Here is a 19,268-nt window from a genome sequence, read left to right as displayed (position 1 = left end):
GAAATACACTGCTGAGGGGAGCAACGGGCGAGACAGGAAAGGTCTGCCATGCCATGTGGTACCCTCACTGGCCGGGAATGAACCAGCACTGCAGAGGCTGCGGACAGCTTCACAGCACGACACTCAACCACCTGCGCCACCAGGGGAGACACCTATCATGAATCTTTCAGTAAGTATTTATTTATAAAAGGGGTCAGTAACTAGAGTTCTTGGCCATGTTCAACCCGCCTCATGTCAATAAAGTTTTATTAGAACACACACACATTCATTCATTTATGAACCTTCTATGGATAGTTTAGCCCATCAACAGCACAGTTGGCCTTCTCACCTGCAAAGCCTAAAATAGTCATTATTTGACTCTTCACAGACATATATTGCAAAACTTCTTGTAGTGATTTAGATCATTAACCTATACCTCTAACTGAAATAGCACAGTCTTTAAATGAGTGAGTCACTATAAAATACTTTTTCATCTGTAGTAAATCATATCCAGCAAGCTTCAAAAGGCATCCCCATTTGTAGTATGCCATACTTTGGTGAATAAATTTCTCTTCTCACCAGTGTAGTTAGAACAACAGACCAGATATAGGAAGATAAAAGCTTTTGTCTTGAGTACCCTCTTACACAGTTTCGTAGAGTACAAAATATTTTTAAGGGCAAAGTAGATAATGTACACTTGTAAATAATTTTATTGTTTGCAATCATAGATTTCAATGTTTGGTTTTCTCCATTTCCAGCTTTGCTACTGCAGTTGTAACTTGTTTTAGTTGATATTCATGTGGCAGACTGACTGATTTTATCATTCATTTGGTTATTCTGCCACTGCCAATTTAATCCTTGAGTGTGCATCTCTTAGTGTAGCTTATTACTGCCCTCATCTTTTCTGCCTACTCAGGTCTACTCACTCATTCATCTCAATCCATTTGCACCCACTGCCTTTCTTACACTGACTTTTGCTATAATGCCTCAGATTTATCCTTATGTGAAAAATATAATCCAGTCTAGATATGCTTGAGAGGGGTACTGGCTGGTAGAGAAGTCAGAAATGCCCATTTTGATGAGTTTTAACAAGGCTATTAATTTTACTCCATTTTATTTTCATAGAAATTACAATATCATCTAGTTCAGTGCCTGCTAGAACTCTTAGCAAATACCACCTGCTTTAAATGAAATCTTAAGAAAAACCTCACCATGTGAGTATAAAATGCAAAAGGGTTGCACACTGAAATTGAAGATGTGAGGCCACAGGAAGTAGGGGACCATACTGAAGAGGCACCCATGTCTTTGAAGGTAGAAGGAAAGACTCTCCAGAAGGAATGATGTACCCTATGTTTCTGGTTTGTGTGCTTGGTTGGATCAAGTCCAAGGCAATATCCGTTTCAATTATTCAAGCTCAAGTAAACAATGGGCTCTACTTATTCATCACAACTCCCGAACAAAGAAAACACTAGGTAATATTTTTGCAAATTTAGGTCTGAACACAAAAGAGAGTTTACCAAGGAGGTTGTAGTGTTCCTTTCGAAGAGATTAAATGAAGTGCTGTTTAAATAGATTTCTTTAACTGATTTTGAATTACAGCAGGGCACTGGACTATAGTATCTTGTGGTCTTTTCCAGATCTACTTTTTATAATTCTGCTGCTGAGCTGGCTGTTTGACCTTGAAATGATGGATATAGGACTGAGAGAATAAATAAAGCTAATAGTAACACTGTGGGAGAATCAGACTTATCATCTCAATGCCTTTTCCTATCCCTGTGGCCCTCTCTTCTAGGGGAGGGGGGAAAAAGAGAAAGAAGGAAAGAAAGAAAGAAAGAAAGAAGGAAAGAAAATACTTATTATATATTTCTTCACACTAAAACCCCTTTCATAGCCAGGAGGTTAGTGCTAAGAATCAAGTGTGCTTCTATTTAAGATCTAAGTCCACCCACATAGCTTTGAATGTCATGTGAGAGAGGACAGCAGGGGGCAAAAGCAGTACTGCTGCTGAGGTTCATTTGGAGAATGTGTTACAAAAATATGAAGAGTATGGTAGATCTGATTGTACAGTCAATGGAGCCCACTCTGTTATCTGCACTACCAAGACCAAGTATGTGTGACATACAGATTAAAAGACAGGCATGGACTTTAGGAAAATACGGGTTCAGCGCCATGCTGTGTCCACTTAGTAGCTGGTAATCTTTGGGATAACAACTCTCTTTAAGCTTTACTTTCCTCCTATGGTAAAACAAAGAAAATAACATAATACCCATCTCATAAGGCTGCTACAAGATTAAATGGAACATTGCACAAAGAATGCTTAGCAAAATGCCTGGTGCAGAGCAAGGCTTTAATGCATGTTAACTCTAAGATAAATATTAGGTGTGTGAGGGTCAATGCAAAAGCCAGGGGGAATAACTGAAATGAAAGCAGGTATTAGGTTTGAAAAAAATCTATGTTATGCCTAGATACTACTGGAATAGAACCAGACTGTGAGACCTCAGAGACCCTCTAGCAGAGTTAAACACAGAGTGACAATGTTGTTTTGCCTGATTTACATCGGACCTTTGTTGTTCAAGCACATTTTCCTCAATAGGCTCAATATGAAGCATTTATTCATCCAGATAATAGATACAAATCCACACATTCAAATGTTCCTTGGAGTCAGAGATCAAGATGGAAATCCCCAGAATCACAGAGATTTGTGTCTATAAACTTGCTTATTATATTCCCATTCAAGGAGGTTGGAAGGAATAGTGTCAGCTTTTTAACCAGAATCTTTTCATTACTTCTCCCTGTTGGGGTTGCAGCACATGCTGTGAGTGACCTCCAGAGATCCTCAAGCTGTATGCAGAGAGCAAATTGAATCTGAAAGCTTTATTAGACAAGTTTGTCTTTCAGCTGGTAGAAGTGGATGTCAGCTGAATTGAAAAAATAAAATTTCCTGTGAAACTGGGTCCTGACCTTGAAAAAAAATCTCAACTCAAAGTGCATGATTCAATTCTGAGTTATGTCTTTATTTATTAAACATGGAGTACAGGCTTAAAAGAAAAGGTACATTGTACTTTAAAAATAAGAAAAAGTAAGAAAAATAATAGGACTCTTCTTTTGAGCTTGCTGAACTTTATAAGCAAAAACACTTATCACCAAATCACAGGATTTTTAAAAATATACTAATAGTTAGGAAAACAACCTTTCTCCTTCAATATGAGAAGGAAAACTACTTCCTCCACCTATAATCCATAGTAAATATAGAAGTCTATTTATATTTTTTATTCATAAATTTCTACAAGAATAAAGAATAGTCCTGGGAAGCTGGAGATATTGGAGACTGACTACTTTGTTTTATTGCAATATTATCTCCTCCTTTTCTAGTGGCATGCTATTTAGTTTTTGCTTTTTAATATTGGAGAACAAGGTGCTTTTTAAAGTTATGATAATTATCTCAGAAGCAAGGATTGCAGGTATTATAATTTTGACTATTTTTCTAGTGTAGGTCTATATTACAATTTAGCCAGTGGAATAGTTGGTACTGTTAGCAATTTTACCTAAATATTGGAATAGCTAGATTCAATGTCTGTTTAATGAACTCATTGTGGACTGGAAAGCACTTTGGGAAACGAGATTAAAAGACACTTGATTTAAAATATTGAAGACAAAAGAAGGAATAAAATATGAATTTTAAGAGAAAGGTAGCATGTTGGGGACTGTAAAGTAGAGGTTCTCAAATTGGATAAGAAGATATACATAGTTAAGAATAAGCATTAAGGAATGAGATGGAGGTTATATTTAGCCTGAAAGACTTGTGTCAAAGTCACAGAATATTCTAATTTGATCAATAGTGATGTTTTTTTAAAAAATTAGGATTTATCACTAAGATTGTAAAGGTCTGCATACCTATCATCTGTGTCTAAGTGGAAAAAAAGTAAGTTGAGATATTTCAAAATACTAAAGAATACTGAGAACAAATTCAGGAGATGAGGGTTTGAGTCTATATTCTGCCACTAAACAGTTGGACAAGCACATAATCATTTAATCTTCTTACTATTAGAAGTATATAGGAGGTTGACTTATTTGATTCACTTTGAAAAGAAATACACTATTTGGGGCTTCCCCTGGTGGCGCAGTGGTTGAGCATTGGGCTGTGAAGCTGTCTGCAGCCTCTGCAGTGCGGGTTCAATCCCCGGCCGCCGGCGAGGGTCCCACATGGCGCACAGACCTCTCCTGCCGCACCCGCTGCTCGCCTCAGCAGTGTACGTCGGTCCTTTTGCCTGTTCTGCTCCCTGCTCTGGCTTTGGTGAATTTTCTCACCCTCCCACGCTTCTGACTGTACCCAGTGCTTGTATAAATAAATATTTTTTTTAAAAAAAAGAAATACACTATTTGGTCAATAAGTATCAGTTGAACTCCTACTACATGCTAGTCGGTGAATAAAAGTTGGGGATATTGATAAACAAGATAGAAATAGGATTTTCTTGGAACTATTAGGAAATGAATATTAAATAATTACATAAACAATTATCAACCAAAATAATAAAGAATAAGAAAGAGGAAACATATGATTTGAGATTATACTCATAGGGGGATCAAGAGAAGGACCCTAAAGAATAAGAGTTGCAGTTGAGATCTCAAGGATGAGTGAGGGGAGGAATCACCGTGATGAGACAGTAGCAGGCAAGGAAATCCTGAACTCGAGAAGCATCAGGCATGCTAAAGGAAAGAAGGAAGCCAGGGGGGCTGGGGTTTGAAGAAAAAGGGGGACAGTGGAACAAAAGTGTAGGCAAGGGAACCAACCATCAGGAAAGATAGTGCCATGTCAATGACCTGGAATTTTTTTCTAAAAGTAGTGGGGCACCATTCAAAGACTGCAATAGGATGAGGTGTCTGTTCTGCATTTTTATATCTGTGGAACATGTTTATCTGGGGAATGGGTTAGAGGGAGGTACAGTTAGGTGGAAAGCATCCAGTTAAAATATGATGGTGGTAGAAGACATGGAGCTTAAAAAATAATTTGAAAGATATTTAAGTTATAAAATCAGTAGGACTTGGTGATTGATTTAGATAAGCAATGGGAGGGAGAAAATGGTACAGGCTTGAGTGGATGGTGTTGCCATTTTCTGAGATATGGACTCCAAAGGGTAGATGAAATGGACTAGCTCAGTTTTGACCAGAGTGGATTTGAGGAGTCTGTGAGACATCCAAGTGCAGATGTTGAGTAAGGTGCTGGAAATATGAGTTCTCTTGAACTCACTCCAGTCAGCATTTCATCCCTGTACTAACATAGCTAAGTTTGCTAAACTCAAGACTGATTCCCTGGCTTTACCTTCCTAGACACATTACTCTGGTGTACTAAGATCTCTAGATCAGATCGCTCTCCCAAACTCTAGGTCATAAATCGCTCTACCTATGTTACATCTTTATTTCAATAACTAGTAGGCTTATGCAGCTTAATTTGTACAACACCAAGATCTTTATATTGCCGCCCATCACCCTATATCTCCTACCATTTCCCCTTTCTCAACGACAACACCACTTTTACGATTTTCTTACACTTAAAACTGCATCATATCTTCTCATTCCTCATATGAAATCTGTCAATAAATCCTGTTAACTCTTTTTTTCTTAATTTTTAAAATTTTTATTCATTCATTCATTCATTCATTCATTCATTCATTCATTCATTCATTTATACAAGTACTGGGTAGAGTCAGAAGTGCAGGAGGATGAGAGAATTCACCAGAGCCAGAGGGGAGAGCAGAGCAGGCAGACTGATGAAGTACACTGCTGAGGGGAGCAGCAGGCGGCAGGAGAGGTCTGCACGCCATGTGGGACCCTCGCAGGTGGCCGGGGATCGAACCAGCACTGCACAGGCTGCAGGCAGCTTCACAACCCAGCGCTCAACTGCTGTGCCATGGGGAGGCCCCCAGTTAACTCTATCTTAAGGCACATCCAGAATCAGTCCATTTCATGACTTCCACTGTCCCTACTCAGGACAATACTGCTATCATTTATCACCTAGTTTATTAGCTGTCTAATAAGTCTCTTACCTGGTCCTCTTTTGCTTTACCCCTACTCTTCTTCCTCCAGTTGGTCCTTAACACATCCAGGATATTTTTGCCAAAACCTTAGTCAGATCATTTCACTACTGGGCTTAAAAGCCTTCACTGGATCTTCGTCATACAAATGTGATCTATTCTCATATCTCACTGCTTTCTCCTTCACTTATTCTGCTCCAACCATATTGCATTCTTTCAGAACCACTCATGTTTAATTTCATGGCGTTTGGTTAGACTCCCAATCCTGGAATGCTTCAGCCTCGAATGTTCTCTGCCAGGTAGCCACATGGCTCATACCCTGATCACATTAATGTCTTTACATAAATTTCACCTTTAAAGTGAAGTTGTCTCTACAAACCCTAACCTCATTCATCATATGCATGCTTCTTATACTCTTTCCTGCTTTATTTTAATTTTCATGCCAGTTTTCACCTTGTATCATGCGAACATACTGTATTTATTTATTTTATTTATTGTCTATCCCCACAAGAGTGTTCGCTCCATGAAGACAGGGATATTTGTCTTGCTTTCTGCATGTACATTCATGAATTAATCTACAGATATAGCTCTACAGAGGGGCATAGCTTTGAAATAAGAATGTGGGAAACTTCAATATGTAGTTGGCACTTGAATCCATCCAAGTGGATAGAATTATTTAAGAGATTAAACAATGTGAAAAAAGCAGATCTATTATTACTTTAAAGACTTGAAATCCAACTAGAGGGGGTAGAGGCTGTTAGGAGCTGGAGAAGAGTAGCCAGGAATGTGCGAAGAAAAACAGAGTGTGGTGCTGTATATGCGAAGGCATAGAAGGAGCATTTCACAACAGCAGTGGCCAACTGCATTACATGCTCCTAAGAGTTTAACTGAGATGAGAACTGAAGTGTTATTTTAAAATAGAGACCATTTCTGCCCTCAGGACACATTCAATGGACTAACAGAGGTAAAGAGCAAGGGTGCAGTGGGAGAAAGCAATAGGAATAGAAATGTACATGACTCTACAAGAGTGACTTCACAGGAGAGAAGAGAGATTTGTCAGACTCTGGAGGGTAATGTATGGTTCAAGTAGAATAGTTCCAGGATGGGGAAAACATGAGCTGCAGATAGAACTATGTAAGTTTATTTAAAGATACTTCATATTGCAAGGGAAAGTTTTTTGAATCTTCCAATTCAGAAGGGGATGTCTGGTCAGCTAACATGTGGGAGAAAATTGCCAGGTCCTCAAATAGTTGTCAAATTTATTATGAGCCAGTAGTACTTCACAGCAGACAGAATGATACCATCATATAAGGTAGAAAAGGATATGCAGACCCCAAATCTCATCCTGGCTGGAGATGGTGGCCAAGCACTAAAACTACCAAAAGATGAAACAAAGAAGAAAAGATGGAGCGTCGTCATCAAAGAATGGATAATTAACGTCTAAACACTAGTTTTTACAGTCTTTCATTATATTGGCTATTAGCAAGGACACCACTGCTAACCAGGGAACAATGCTGAACAAAATGGCCTAGGACCAGGAATTTCCACTGTTTACACAGAAATACTTAATCCTGATTAATGTGAGCAATCCAGAGCTTCCCTGGCCAGGATCCACTGTTGTCTCTTCCCTTTGTAGAGTGTGACACAGCTCATATTTCAAGCACCATCCCCTCCCTGAAGCACTCAAATATGATTTCATTAGTTTGCTTGTTGATACCAAGAATTAGAGGGTCACAACAATTGCTCAGAGCTTTTTTATTCTTTTGGAGAGGGTCTAAAATACATTTCCTTTCTTGTTATAATTAAGGGACTTCACCTTTTTTCACATAAAATCTTACTCCTAGTGTATTAATGATGAGAAGTTTTCAAGGTTTAGAGGATTCAACAATAAATCAAATGATGGGTAGTTACATCCTAAGAGTTTTCAGTAGAGTACTTGTGTTAATGATGCAGAGAAAGATTGGCTTCACAGAAAGTGATATGTCTTATCTGAAAGGTTCAGCTGAAGCCTAATCAACAGTGGGAAACATTCTAAACAGGAAAGGGTACAGGTGACTCCTTTCCTTGCATCTCTAAGGATGGGGGCCCCAAAATGGAATAAGAATGTGAACACTAATTGATAGTGTCCTTCCTTCTGTCACGATGACTTCAGATAGATGGAGGCCATTTCCACAATAAATTATCATTTTTGTGCAATTTAAATCAAACAAATAAGTAGTATACCAAGATTACAGTTATGTTCCAATTATCCTCTTGCTTTTATCAAACTGCGTTGATAGTTAAAGCATGATTAAAATAGTCTGGGAATGCTTTATGATACTCTACAGAGGTGAATGAATTTCAAATAATAAATACATAAATAATCTTGTGTGTGTTTTGATATGTAAGCATAGCCTTAAAATTCTGACTGAAGATACAACAGTTACTGCTTGGGATATGGTATTCTAATGAATAGCATAAGCTTTGAAATCACAGAGGCCGATTTTTAAATACCCAACTTTGCCATTCACTAGCCTTGTAACCTTGGACAAATTATTTAACCTTCTGATCCCTTGTTTTCTCATCTGTGAAGTAGGAATCACAACAGAGCTCATTTAAAAGGTATAAACATGGCACTAATTCTAAGACCCACTGTATTGATTTAACTTCAGCCAGAAATAGACCCTAAGATGAGGATTTGAGTACAAGTAGTTTAATTGGTAGATGATTCCAGAAAGCTGTGGGGGACTAATGGGAAGAGAAATGGTCATGGGAGGGAAGTCTAACATTGCACGCTCGTATGCAGGTAATCACTGTGGACAACTGTGGCTCAACCCATGGAGGCGGTGTGGAGCACACCTCTGAGTCAGACACAAGGAGTGAAGAAGATGGTATTTATCCATCAACTCCTGTCCAGTGGTTGACTGATGCTCCAGGGATGATTTCTTCCTAACACTTCCTACCTGCTCTGCAAGTGGGCAAGCTTCTCCTGTAATATCTGCACCCCTATGTTCCTTGCAGCACTGTTTACAATAGCCAAATTATGGAAACAACCTAAGCGTCCAAGGACAGAAGAGTGGATTAGAAAAAAATAAGTGTATGTACACAATGGAGTACTATTCAGCTATTAAAAAAAAAAGATGAACTTTTGCCATTTGCAACAATGTGGGTAGAGGGATGATGCTATGCTAAGAAGGAGAAAGACAAATACTCAAATACTGGATGGTTTCACTTATATGTGAGATACAGGAAAACAAAACAAAGGGTCAGACAAAATCAAAGCAAAACCAACCCTGGAAATGTGACTGTAGAAATGAGGCTGCAAAAATGGGAAGGAGATGGGGGGAAATACACAGGGGGAGGGGTACTATGGAGAAGGATTATGGATGCTTTCATGATGGGTGAGGTGTGGCATGGTGACATGCATCTGAGAAGGTGTATTCCTCTGCCTCTGAATCACAGTGTTGTAAACCAAGTTTACCTCAATAAAAAATAAATTAATAGAAATAAAATATTTTGTAAATGATACCATAAAAAGGTCTCTATGGCCAGAGAAAGTGCCCAGGCAGAGTTCCAGGTTCTGCATTTAGAAGCCTCAGGGCTGACAGGACGCACTAGTGCTGAGAGGATATAGGTAGGGCATGAAGAGTCAAATCTGACCCCTCTGCTCCCATATCTGCTTGTGTAAATAAAGTGTTATTGGAACACAGCCACGTCCACATGTTTACATAATGATGGCAGTATGGCTGCTTTTAGCGCAAAATGACAGTGATGGCATGACCCACAAAATGAAAATATTTACTCTCTGGCTCTTTATGAGATTAATATGTTGATTCCTTATCTATTTGGTAGCACAACTGAGATTACAATTTAGACTTCTTGACCTCCAATGCAGCGCTTTCCTAATTACACTTGAGACTTGCTCTCTCCAAAATTAATTACAGGAAGAGATAGTTTTACTGGCGTTTAATCAACTAGAAGCCTCTATTAACTGGCACTTCTATATGTCTCTATACAATGGCCGTTCTTCTCATGGTTATTACTCTGGGACACTTGAAGAACTCCAATATCCTGCCTTGGAGTCTTCACATTAAGTATGTTTTATATGCAATTTCTTCTGAAAAAGCTAAATCGGGCATTGTGGAATGTGAATGTTCTCAGACCCAGCAGCTTGCGGATAAGAAAGGATTCACGGTGACATTTACAACCAGATTTGCTGGCTCTTTGCCTCCATCTGCTATGCAGGCCTTCAGTCCCATGCAAAAGTCCTGTCTACATAAATGTTTTTGAGACTCTCTAGGGGAATTTCACATAAGCATTGTTATTCTCCACACAGGTCTCTGAACTACTCTGCTAGGCAAACATTGCCTCGTGTAGTATGTTGTCCATCTCCTTGAACTTCCAAGTTACAAAGTCCTTGGAAGCTGGGAAGGAGTGTTGGCATTGAACTAACATGAAGTTCTCTTTGGTCTTCACAGCACTGGGTGTTCCTCGAATTCCAGTCCATGCCTTAGGCAGGAACAAGAAGGAACTTCTTCCCTGTTCATCATGGGCCAATGGCAGTAGTTCTTAAAGAATAGGTCCAGAACCAGCAGCATTCCTGTCACCTCGGGACTCTAGAGAGATGCAAATACTCAGACTTCATTCCAGAACTACCGATTGAGTAATTCTGAAGTTGAAAACCCAACTTTAATAAGAAACGAGTGATTGTAGTGTCAGGTAAGGTTTGCAAACTGCTGACATAGCACATTGGACATAGACCCACACACTCATCTCAGCTTTCTCCCTTCTCCCAGCGTAGTGGTTTAGGTAATGATGATTACAATAAAGCCTCCCAGCCCTTTAGGTCTGACCCTTTACAATGGCATTGCAGGTTCTCCCTTCAAGAGGTGAAGTTCAAGTCTCCACCCCTTGAATTTGGGCTGACCTTACACAATTTACTGTGACTAATAGGATGTAGCAGAAATGATCATGTATGAATTCCAGAGTCTAGGCATCAAGAGATCTCGCAGATTAGACTTTTTACTCTCACACTCCAAAAACACTGCCTGGGTGAATGCCATATAACGAAGCCCAATCAAAACTACTAGACTATGGTTCAACAGCCAGAGGTCAGAGAGCTCAGTGAATCCATTTTAGACTATCCAGCTCCTGTGCAGTGGCCGGATAACTGCTTGCACACGAATGACTTCAAGCAATACCCATCAGAATAACCATTCAGCTAACCACGGCCCAAACTACAGAAAAACAGAATCATGGCCAAGTAAATAACTATTGCTTTAAGCCGCTATGTTTTGGGCCATTTTTATGCAGAGGCAGAAAACTGATAGACTGCACGTATCCAAGCAACTATGAAAGCAAAAAAAAAAAAAAAAAAAAAAAAGATTTCCACCCCCCCAGAATGTCTATTTGTTCTTCAAATTGAAACAATTTCTATAGCTCAGGCAGTATCACCTCATCCTTTCTTAATTTAAATAAGCAATCACAAAGGAACTTAGTTTAGTATATAAAAGAGTCACTTTTGGGTCTCAGTTTCCACATAGATAAAAGGACAATATTCAACCAGATGATAGTTTCAATTATTATTCTGGGTTCAAAAGATCTATGGGTCTAAGAAACTCAAACAAAGTAAACTGATTTATTCAACTCCTGAAACTTACAGAAAGACATAATGCAACATTGCTCGATAATAACAAAAATAAGAAAAACACCGAAATGGGATAAAAAACTTCTTTAGTAGAAAAGACACAGAAACATATTTGATTTTACTCCCCATACATCCAAGATGGAGTTAAATAACATTACCTACTGGCTACCTGCCTCCATATCTGGAACTGTCATTAGGTTCTTGGACAGAGAGATAGTGCAAGACACAGCAAAAAACAAATAAAACAGAACAAAACAAAACACAGGCTTTGGAGCCTGACATACTTGGATAGGAATCCTGGCTCCGTTCCCTCCCAGCTGTGTGTGGCCTTAAACTAGCTATTTCCCCTTCAGCCTTAGGATCTTTACCTTAAAAAAAAAAAACTGTGTATAACCATACATACTCTGGACTCTTGTTGAGGATAAAGACATATATGTAAAAGCAGCTACCACAACAAAAGGAGTGCAATGGAAAAAAATTACCACAATAAATTTTAAATTTTATCACACTACAATCTAGCACATACAATCATAATTATGTAGCAGAACTGGATTACAAATTAGATTTTCCTTTTATTAATAGTATGTTTTTTCAGTTGAACTTTCTGGAAATCAGGAATATAAACAAGTCTTATTTTGATGTTTAAACGACCACGTTAAAGAAATAATGTTTTATTTGAAAGAAAGCAGCTGTGGATCTATTAACTCCCACCTGATTTTTCTCCCTCAACTTTTGTGCATTTCAGTTTTACTTATGACCAGCTCTGCAGCAATTTGCTACTGGGGATGGAAAGCCTTTGCCTTTTTGAGAAAATTCCTCATTCCCTCAGTTCTTCTCCCGTGCTGGCTCCAACTCCAGCAGCTACCACTCGTGGCTTGGGGCTGAGAACGTTCCAGACTTTTTGTAATAGCAGCAATGTGGAAGGAGTGGAGAGAAGACAAGGAGCAGTAGCAGGAGATGAGACTCTTAGGTGCGGGATAAGGAAACAGGGCAGGAGCTCAGAAAGGTGCCCACTGCTTCCATCACACCAATCACCTCTTCCTCTGCTCTGGTCTTACTGGCCTCCTTAATATTCCACCATCTTACTCCATGTCAGGTCATTGCTTTAACTTCCATGTCTCAGCCTGGAATACATTCCCCCAGATATACCCTTGGTTCCTTTTCATCAGCTTTCTGATGGTCCTAAATGTTCTCTTAATACAAAGCTTACCTGATAACATTATAGACAAACACTCCCACATTCCTGCTCCCTTCGCTTCATACCCTGCTGTCTTGTTCTCTTTAACTGCATGTCTCTAACTTCAATGTGCTCATAACTCATCTGCGGATCCTAATAAAAATGCAGATCCTCATTCATTGGGTCTGGAATAGGGCCTGAGACTCTGCACTCCTAACAAGCACCCATTTGACATTCCTCTGTGGACTATATACCACTTAACAATATTGAGATTGTATATGCTTTCTTCTTTCATCATTAATTATCTTTCTCTTCCAATCAGAACCTATGTTTCATGAAAGGAGGGAAATTATCTTATTCTATGCAACATATTCAGCACCTAGTATGATGCTCAATACAGAAAAGTTAATAAATATTTATTAAGTGAATGAATTATACATGTTGCTGGAAATAAAAAAAAAATGAAGCTTTGAATGTATTTTTCCACGAGAAACATTATAGTTATACTTAGGTACTTTAAACACAGGTAGATTTCTGTGCCCTGGTTCTGGAACCTTCCCATCATGTATAAAGGGACTTAAATGGAAGCAGAAACTAAGTTCAGAGTTCAATAAACTCATATACAAACTATTGGAACCCAATTTCTTTAAAGGTTCAGATTCTGAAACTGAGCATACCATAGAAAGTTAGAGAGCAAATGCCAATGTCTGATAATACAGGAACAAACTATGTATACATGCGGGGGAACCAATACTTGCAGGTCATAAAAAAAAGTGTTATCATTAGGGCCTCCCCTGGTGGCGCAGCAGTTGAGCACTGGGTTGCAAGGCTGCCTGCGGCCTCTGCAGCGCCAGTTCGATCCCCGGCCACCGGCGAGGGTCCCACCAAAAAAAAAAAAAAAAAGTGTTATCATTAGTTGGATGTAAGCCCTGGAATAGCAATTTTGTGACCCAGATTGACAAAAGGGGGGGGGGAAGACATGTGCTTATCTTTTTCAACACTTCAGTGTCGTGAAATGTAACTCTGATGAGTGCTTAGAAACTCCAGGGGACATATGAGACACAATGTCCCAAGCCTGGCCTTTTTCAACCTAAGTACTATTTATGCCTCCTATTGAATTATCATTATCCCACCCTGGCTGTGATCTTTCCAATGCGTGATATTTCTACTTGATATAAAATAAAAATCAACTTTACTTGCAGAACTAGTCATCATGCTTTAGTGCTTCAATCATTTGATCTTTGAAAAGTAGACAAGGCAGAAAAAAAATTCCAAAGATGTTTTTAGTTCTGCCTAATTATAGAATTGGTACAGCAAAGAAGTTTCCTGGCTTCTTTCCCCTGAGATTCAAAGTCAGCGTTAGCATGGCCATGAGATTTTATGCATATTCTCTATTAATAAGTGAATAGAAAGTGAAAAAAACAGACTAAAAATATGAAGTAAGAACAAAAGTTAAAACTACAGCTAAATGAAGAAACAATCCTCCTCCAAGTTGGCACATAGTAGTCACAGTCTATTGTTCATTTTCTTGTACAGAAAATAGAAGAGTTCTTCAAACTGTTTTCAAATCAGGGAGGGAGAGGCGAGAGGGGAGCTATGTGTGTTTCTGTGGTATTGAAGGTGGCAGAGGGTTGAGACATATTTGAAGAATATTGTCTAAATGATCCAGGTGTCACTGAGATAGAATCCTATGTATTTCGTGTTAAGGGGTCCCTGGGGGCTCCACAACCTGATCGCCTCTTCAGGGGCAACACACCCATCCCTGCAACTGGGAGTACTGGTTCTTGATGGTGTCCCTAACTAGAAATTGCCACAGGCCCCATACTACACTTCAAAGCTCTCTCTTTCTTCCCAGCAGGCAGCCCGAGGCAATGATTGGCTGGTTCAGGAATAGAAAGGTCAGGTCCTCTCCCCATAATCCAGGGAGCTCTGTGGAGTCTATCCAGATCCAAGGCTTTGTGAACCTAGCTGATCAATCAAATCATCCCTTCAGCCTCTTTCACTATCTGCACCTGTCAACCTTTCTTCCCTGTAGGTATATGTTTGAAGAACACACACCAATATATTTTTGTTGTCCAATACTGAATCAAAATCCATTTCGAAGGAACCTACTGTAAGACATTTGCTAAATAACACAAAGGTTTATTCCAGTTTTCAGAATTGCAACAAATTTTCCCCTTCACTCAAAGATCACCTCACAGTTCTGCTTTTGAACAAATGGTTACAGCCAAAGAGAATGTGATCCAGAATACTTACAGGCTCCAATAGTGGCCAGTCCAGGAGCTGGGCCAGGCTGCTTTGCTCTCAGTTCTCGAAGTAAATGATTTACCGCCTTCCACTCAGAGTTCAGTTCTTCTAACTTCCTCTTTAATAGAAAAGCATACATGTTATTTGATTAACATCTAGCAGATAACTTAATTCACGAAGTTATTAATTCATTTTATGAATGTGTTACTGCATTTCTATTATATTTTACTTGTAAATTAATTTGTTTGGGTAGAATTCCTTTCTAAGGTATTATAATTATTTTAGCCAACCACCCTACAAATCATTATCGATTGTTTGCTGTGCACAGGCTTTTTGCTCCAGGCACAATTTTCTTAAAAGGAAGTAGAATGCAAACATTAATGAAAGCAAAACAAATAAACAAACAAAAAACAGTAATTGCCTTGACTCTTGTAAATAGTAGTATCTAGTGTTGCTGCAGTAAGAATACAGAGGATATTTACAAAATCCTAATGTCCTGGCTCACTCCCAATCAATTAGATTAAAATCTTTTGGAGGCAGGGGTTGTGGTACATGTGGGGACAAACTCAGAGTCCACTTCAAGGAAAGATTCTTGTCTCAAATGGTGGAAAAGATCCTTCTGTTGTCAGTAGCTTCAGGGACTCTCATTTGCAGAGTGGCCTTGACAATGGGATGCCCTTTCTAGGGAAGCCCTCATTTTATGACTGATCAGGGGGTAGGTATAAAAGCTGAGCTTTGGAAACAGCCCAAATGCCCAAAAATAAATGACTGGATCAAGAAGATGTGGTACATATATACCATGGAATATTACTCAGCATTCAAAAAAGATAAACACATGCAATTTGCAGCAACATGGATGGCGCTGGAAGAGATCATGCTCAGCGAAATAAGCCAAAAAGAAAAAGAAAAATACCGGATGGTCTCACTCATAGCAGGGATCTAGAAAACTTAAATAAGGGACCAGGAAAATGAATAACTATAAGAAAGTGAAAATCAAAATCAACAAAAAACTATGAACCAGAGACACTTTTTGGGGGGTGGGGACTGGGAGGGGAGGGATTGGGGTCAGAATGGGGGGTTTGCAATTGTATGGGGGAATATAAAAATAAAATTTATTATTTAAAAAAAATTAAAAAATATATTAAAAAAATAAAATAAAATTGAATAAATGGTGAGAAAAAAAAAATAAAAGCTGAGCCAACGTGGGTTACAATAGGGCAATTTGGAGGGTCAGTTCTGCTGTGAGCTCCCTGTGGAGGCAGCCAAGTTTGTCTATGGTCAGGGGCATGCTGATATATATTTACCAAGTGGCTCTCTGGAAAAAAATGCAGCACCCTGATTTTAGCATTTGCCAATTTCTGTGGTATAAATACTTTTACTTAGGCCAATGTTAAGTTACACGTATAATGTCAAATGGCTCACTAAGTACCTGAATCTTTGACAATAGGCCCCCATGAATAGAGACAGGCTAGGTTCTGTACACCACTGGAAGCTGTATGATTACTTACTGCCAACAGACTGTAATGTCTATTTGTTTTGGGTTGAGGATTTTATAATGAGTGAGGTTTTCCACATTTTATTTTCCTCTCTACTGGCTTCCATCCAGAAGAGGACTCTAAGGTTCCAGGACTCTAAAGTCTTCTCAGTGGATGAGAAGGGGAGTTAAGTCCTAATACCCAAAAGCACTGGTTCTCATATTTTGGGAATCCCTGGAGATTTGTTAAATTACCAATTGCCTGGTCACAGCCCCAGAGCTTTAGATTCAATAGGTCTTGGGTCGGGCTCAGGAATCTGAATTTCTAACAATTTACCAGCTGATGTTGATATTGAATGTCCAGGATCAGAGCCAAAGGCATCTTTGATACCTAGTGAGTTACCTAAGCACCTACAATGGTCTCAATATATAGCATCCTTAGCAAAAATAATGAAATAATTATCTATAGGATTTAATTGTTTTGTGTAATCTCACTTGAGAAAAGCTGCAAGGAAAATGCAGAGCCACACTATAGAAAGAATCTGGGTTCCTATAACATCACATAAAGGATAACTGCTAGCCAGGAACACACACACCCCACTGTTACAAAAGCAAGAAAATCACTTTTATTGTGTTAGACTACTGCAAATTTTTTTGTTTATTTGAATGAATTAGTAGCACTATTTTTTTTATTTTTACTTTTATTTATTTTATTATTTATATAAGCACTGGGTACAGTCAGAAGTGCGGGAAGGTGAGAGAATTCACCAGAGCCAGAGCGGGGAGCAGAGCAGGCAGAAGGACCGAAGTACACTGCTGAGGGGAGCAGCGGGCAGCAGGAGAGTCTGCGCGCCATGTGGGACCCTCCTCCGGAGGCCGGGGAGCAGCCGGGGATCGAACCGGCGCTGCAGAGGTTGCGGGCAGCTTCACAACCCAGCGCTCTACCGCTGCACCACCGGGAAGGCCCTAGTAGCACTATTTTTAAAATTTTTTGCTAGTACCTACTGAGGGTCGATAGCAGCATATTTATACAGCTGTAAATTCCTATGTTCATGTTGTGAGGAAAACAAATAATTTTACTGATACTGGATTTGGTTATAATGAACACATTAACACAAACTGCACCGTGGGTCTGAAGAACCAAATTTGAAAGAACCAGAAACCACAAACACTTTAAAGAGCTATTGAGTAAATAGGAATGGTAAGAAGTCAATTTAACAACTGGAATGTTTATTATATTGTAGTGGCTTTAATGATTTTTTGTTAATTTAATGCCAATTATTTTAGTAAAAACATCCATTCATTTTTTATTCATTCCAGAGAAAATATTCAGCTACTATTCTGTGCCAGTGTTTGTGTCAGTTATTAAATTTATAACACATTCATATACATATAGGTAAAATAGATATATAAATAAATGACAGCAGAGATTTTATGAAATAATAATACTGTGAACAAGACATGTCGGGGGAACAGCTTAACTGCCTGCAGAGATCAGTTAGGTTACTCCAAAATGCTAACATAGTAATGATGACTGGTGATTTTTATGAAGAAATTTGGCAGCTGGTGGAGAAAGGGCGCTCCAGAAGAAGGGAGAGCATCTTTAAAGGCAATGAGGCAAGAGGTATCCAGATTTTTTCAAGATAATGCAGACTTTTTCCCTGGATACCTAGACTATACTGTTTATATGAAAGGATCTGAAAGTACGAGGACAAATTCAAGGGCAATGTATTAAAGTCTTGCAAGGTGAGATGATCAGATTTTCATCTAATACCAGGTGGTGTATGGAAGTGTTTGGGGTAGAGGAGAGATAAGACTTAGAGATAAGACTTGTGTTCTGGAACTGTATCAGAAGGGAACAGAGTTGAGAGACAAATGTGATTTGAGGGAGAAGTGGTAGGAAACTGAGTGAATCCTCTGGTCACACGGAGAAAGGTAGAGAAGAGTGAGTGTGAGTGTGTGTGTTTACTTTTTTTGGTTGTGGTAGTTGAGATTTAAGCTGGGAAGTGCTGCACAGTTGCTTTCCAATTAGGTGTTTCTTTGAGTCAGCACCATCCTTGTGTGTTTCTCCAGTTAGACTGGGTGCACCCTTTGGAGGGCAGGTGCTGACTCTATTATTTTTTGTACAGTGTTCTTGTTGATATCCAATTCAATGTTTCCTAATATAGGTCTTCAGTAAATATATATGAATTGCATAAAGTTAAAGTGGTTACCTGAAAAGGAGAATCAATAATTGAGTTTACTCCCCAGTTGGACTATGAAGTAAATTATATACAACTGATGATTTTCTTGCAGAGGGCTTGAAAGATCTCATGTAATTTTCCACATATATAGTAATTTTAATAGACTTTTATAATTTATGAACCAGCCTGAATTTGAAAAATGTATGTCCTAGACCAGGGTCACGAAGTCAGATCCTTATAGGAGTAGGTAGGAAGGACAAGATTGGTCTAAAACAGAGAGACATGATCTCATATAACTCAACGAAAAGAAAATAACCCAATCAATAAATGGGCATAAGAGTGAAACAGACACTATTCTAAGGAAGACAAATAGATGGCCATGGACTCATGGAAAAAATGTGCATCGTCACTTATCAGGGAAATGCAAATCAAAACCACAATGAGATACTACTTCGCACCTGTGAGATGGCCAAAATGAAAAAGATGGAAAAAAAACTAACCAAGGGTTGGTGAGGGTGTAGAGAAGAAGGAAGCTTCGTTCGCTATTGGT

At 39.0% G+C, this 19,268-nt stretch overlaps 1 protein-coding gene across 1 annotated transcript in view; it reads right to left on the bottom strand.

Moving 5' to 3' along the window:
* DMD (dystrophin) overlaps window positions 1-19,268 on the bottom strand; it is a 1,988,221-nt gene that overhangs the window by 636,037 nt on the left and 1,332,916 nt on the right. Inside the window, 1 exon segment of the mRNA XM_054695791.1 lies at window positions 15,071-15,179. Coding sequence (XP_054551766.1) covers window positions 15,071-15,179 — 109 coding nt within the window.

Source organism: Talpa occidentalis, unplaced genomic scaffold (assembly GCF_014898055.3).
Source record: "Talpa occidentalis isolate TD23 unplaced genomic scaffold, MPIMG_talOcc4v2.1 talOcc4.15, whole genome shotgun sequence".
Lineage (NCBI taxonomy): Eukaryota > Metazoa > Chordata > Mammalia > Eulipotyphla > Talpidae > Talpa > Talpa occidentalis.
This window is presented reverse-complemented; position numbering and strand designations above follow the sequence as displayed.